The sequence below is a fragment of the Nannospalax galili genome, unplaced genomic scaffold (assembly GCF_000622305.1).
Source record: "Nannospalax galili isolate Female #2095 unplaced genomic scaffold, S.galili_v1.0 scaffold566, whole genome shotgun sequence".
Taxonomy (NCBI): Eukaryota; Metazoa; Chordata; class Mammalia; order Rodentia; family Spalacidae; genus Nannospalax; species Nannospalax galili.
This window is the reverse complement of record NW_008355811.1, coordinates 895,778-900,191: the sequence shown is the minus strand read 5'-3', so window position 1 is coordinate 900,191 and position 4,414 is coordinate 895,778. Positions and strand designations below refer to the sequence as shown.

The 4,414-nt window shown below is 44.0% G+C and overlaps 1 protein-coding gene across 8 annotated transcripts in view; it reads left to right on the top strand.

Annotated features, from left to right (window-relative positions):
- The window catches only part of Sfswap (splicing factor SWAP), a 90,163-nt gene that overhangs the window by 64,283 nt on the left and 21,466 nt on the right, over positions 1 to 4,414 (top strand). For all 8 annotated transcript variants that reach the window (XM_008853765.3, XM_029556483.1, XM_008853763.2 and 5 more), the window contains one exon: positions 2,580 to 2,845. In XM_008853765.3, coding sequence (XP_008851987.1) covers positions 2,580 to 2,845 — 266 coding nt within the window. The remainder of the gene's footprint in view (positions 1 to 2,579; positions 2,846 to 4,414) is intronic.

The window sequence follows — 4,414 nt, the reverse complement described above, 5'->3', positions numbered from 1 at the left end:
TTAATGTGCAGTGGGGAACACTTCCATTTCGGTGCTAAAAGTAGTGTTTGGTGCTCTGAAAATACTTATCAGTAATTGATCTGCCCTGGTGGCCTCCTATGTTAACTCTACCCCACTGTTGAAAATGCCAGGTTTCCAGGGTCTTCCTACTGTGAACGCACAGCTAGAATCTTGTCTGTGTCTTGTGTCTTGTGTGCTTCTGGGAGTGGATCACTCACTAGCCATGGAATTCCTTTTTTAATCTGATACACTGCCAAAATCTGAAAAGATTTTGGTGGTTGCTTGCCTCACTAAGATGAAAACAGCTTTATCCTGTCCCTTCCAAACTAGTTTTCGTACATCTGCTGTCGAGCTGGCCCGTGAGAAGTGATATCTGCTCTGATTTACAGTTGTAAGTGACACCAAATACTCTGTCCCATGTTTCCTGCACTTGTGGGTTTGCCCCTGCAGCTGCTTTTAAAGTCTTCGCCTATCTTCTACCAATCTGGCTTTGTCTCTACCAGGTTTTGTTAGAAACTAATTGTTCTCACGTGTGTGTGTGTCTGTGTGTGTGTGTGTGTGTGTGTGTGTGTGTGTGTGTGTTTCTGTCTGTTTATGATGTTGGGGATGGAACCCAGGCCTTGCCTAAACCAAATATTTAGGCAAGTGCTTTTTAACTGAGCTACAGGTACCCCAGCCCTTGGTTGGTTGGTTGGTTGTTTTAATATTTTTACTACGTAGATCAAGCTGACTTGAACCCACTTTAGCCTGGACTTGTCTCCATCTTGTAATCTTCCTACCTTTGCCTCCAAAGTGCTGTAATTATGGTTGTGTGCCACCAGGTAACACTGTTGGGGGAGGGGGTATTGCTGGGGATTGAACTCAATTGGACATTCATGTATTGTGCCACTGAGCTATATCCATGGTCATTTTATTTTATTATTTTATTTTATTTTAGACAGTCTCTTTAAGTTGTATAGCCTGGCTTCAGATTTAGTCCTCTTGCCTCAGCCTCTCAAATAGCTAGAATTTACAATTTGTGTATGCACAGGACATTGTGTATATATCTGTGTCTATATGGGTGTGTGTGCATGTAAGAGGTCAGAGGACAACATATGAGTCCTGGGAAGGTTCCTTTACAAGCCACTGAGCCATCTTGCTAGCCCTACAAACATTTTGATCTGCCCTGCATGGAAGTTGTGTTTCAATGTAAAAAGCCTCACGCCTCTATTAAACACAGCTGATATCCTAAGATATGCTTATTGACATAGAAAGGTATAGTAATGCCAGGTGTGGTGGCATACATCTTTAATCGCAGCACTTGGGAGGCAGAGGCAGGCAGATCTCTGTGAGTTCAAGGCCAGCATGGTCTCCATAGTGAGTTCCAGGACAGGTGGGGCTACAGGGAGACCCTGCTTCAAAAAAAACAAAAAAAAAAAAAAGGTGTACTAAATTTTTAAGCCATCTATAAGGTAAATAAGAATATTGCACAAAAACAATAAGCCTGTGGTAGCGCACACTTAATCCCACCATTCTGGAGGCAGAGGAAAGCAAATCTCAGAGATTGAGGCCAGTCTGGTCTACATGGCAAGTTCCAGGCTAACTGGGGCTACAGGCTCTTTTTTTTTTTTTTTTTTTGAGACAAAGATAAGCCTCTATATAGTTGAGCATGGTGGCCTAGACAGCAGGGAGCTCAGGGAGATACTGAGAAATCCCTCTCCTATGTTTGGCAACCACAAGTAGCCATCTGACTTCAGAACCCTACCTATCTCAGCTGCTTTTCATCTCAAGAGGTAGTGGGCTAGTTTTGGAAGGGTAGTTTTGGAAGGGTAGCTGCCTGTCAGAGTGGACCCAAGATAGGATGAAAGGAAAGAAGAAAGACTACTTGAAGTTTACGGGCATAGCTGCAGGTTTACACGTTGACGTACACACCACCTCTGTCTCCATCCCATCCCAGGTGATCCCAGACATCTGAGGCAGTGTGGGAGTGCCTCCAAGAGTATCTTCCTTAACTTTTTCCATAAACCATACTGCTAGATCCTCCAGGCACAAAATTATAAAAAATATATTTTCAGATTCATAAAACCAACTATTGGAAGTTTGTGGACTCTCTGTTACATTTCTCTGGAGCGTATTAAAGAGTAAACAGTGTCTTTGGTACTGTGCTTCCTTTGCTAACCTCACATGCAGCCTTGCAGGAAGAGAAGTGGTAAAGAGTGTTCATCTACTTCAGTGTCTGAGGAGTGTCATTTTCCCCTGAAAGGCCAGAGACGTTTGTTTTGTCTTTTCAGACAGGATCTCACTCTTGTCCACACTAGCCTAGAATTAACTCTGTAGCCCAACCTGGCCTCAAACTCAAAGCATTTCTCCTACCTCAGACTCCCGAGTGCTGGAATTACAGTTATAAACTAACCCTCCTCTCCCTGACCTCCAGCAGGAAAAGTTTTATAGATAGTCATAGAAAGGGAGGTGGTCCTTCCTCAGACAGGGTAGGTATATTTACTGTTGGTGTCAGAGACTCCGTGTTGAACTTAGTATTCTGCATTTTTTAAATGTCATATTTCCCTTGTTGATAACTACGCATTTACTTGTGTTCCCAGGAAGCCAGTGCCATGCCCTGTCCTCTGCTGGCTGGAGGCAGAACTCTGCCCACATTAGAGGTGAGACCACCAGACAGGCCTTCAAGCAGAAGCAGAGATCCACCAAGAGAAGAGGAGAAAGAAAAGAAAAGAAAGAAGCACAAAAAACGGTCTCGAACTAGGTCACGCTCCCCCAAGTACCATTCGTCATCCAAGTCCAGGTCTAGATCTCACTCAAAAGCAAAGCACTCCCTGCCCAGTGCCTACCGGACAGTGCGGCGGTCAAGGTGGGTGTGCAGGCGCCCCATGCTCTCCTGCTTCAATCTGCCCTATACTCTGAACCACCTCTTGGCACCCTGTAGAGTCAGGCCAAAGGTTTAAATGAGCACAGTGTTCATTAAGCCAGAGTATGAGTGAGTGAGTGAGTGAGTGAGTGAGTGAGTGAGTGAGTGAGTGAGTGTTCTGCAAATCTAAATGAGATCATTGAAAAATATTTTCCAGACCTTTCAAAACTCATGAACCATTGCCAGGCTAAATGATTTATTTATCCTTACTCAGCACTCAGGAGGTTCAAGACCAGCCTAAGCTACATGATGAGACCCTGTGTCAAAACACAGACCAAATTAAAAGATAATTGGGGATTAGGGTGATAGCTCAGTCAGTAAATTTACTGCACAAGTTTGATTCCCAGAACCCAAGTAAAAAGGCTGTGGCATGGTGGCACACACCTATTAGCCCAGCACTGGGGAGACAGAAACAGGTGGGTTCCTGGGCTTGCTGGTAGCCAGCCTTACCTAATCAGCCTAGAAATCAGCAAAATCCGGGCCAGTGAGCGATACTGTCTCATAAAACAAGGCTGATGGCGCCTGAGGAAGGTCACCTAGAATTGACCTCATACCTCCAAATTCACACATATAAACATAAACACACACAAGCACACAAAACTGGACCTCCCTTCCACCAAGAAAAATAAATAAAAGGAAATTGCTGGGGATGGTAACATATACCTATAACCCTAGCACTTGGAAAATGAAGGCAGGAGGATCAAGGAGTTCAAGGTCATCTTCAACTACATAGTGAATTTCAGAACATGAGAAAGACTATCTCAGAGTGAGAGGGGAGGCATATTCAGTGGCTAACGGGTTCTAAAGTGAGCCTAGCACATTTGCTGAGTTGTGTAACATTCACTGGCTAGTGTGCTGGGATTCTTTGAATGAACTTTCTCATGCTGATTCCTTTGGGGTATAAAATGAGACAACAGTATGGATGTGTTCTCATCTCAGGTTTTATTTCCTCAGGCATACCAAAAACCCTCCTTATGAGGAGCCAGGTTTTGAGAAAGTGATTCAACATTTTTGGCAACAGAATTAGTAAACATGCATACATTCAAGGGTTGCAGAACTTAGTCTCCAGTCTTCAGAATTCTTATCTGCCTTGGGTGTCCATGTCACCTTGGACTCTGGTCAGGCCCTTTTACACAACCAGCATTCATACCAGGTCCTCATGCGTGCTTCTGGGATTGGTGTCCTGTGTTCTTGTACACATCATACACATTGGCCTCTCTTGAATGCATCCTAAAAGCAGCATGCTTTCTTCATCTTGACCCACACCAAGCTTTCAGGACTGACAAGTGTCTGACCTCCTGTCTTTAATGAGAGTAAATTTGTCTTCATGATAAGCCTTTGGCTCTAGTTCTTGGAAGTTCATCACTTCTTACCATTTTGCACACTCAAAAATCTTGCTTTTTTATAATTGAATGAACAATGTCATGCCTTTGATTTTTTTGGGGGGGTGGTCTTTTTGAGACAGGGTCTCCCTGTAGCCCCAGCTGTCCTGGAACTCACTATGTAGACCAG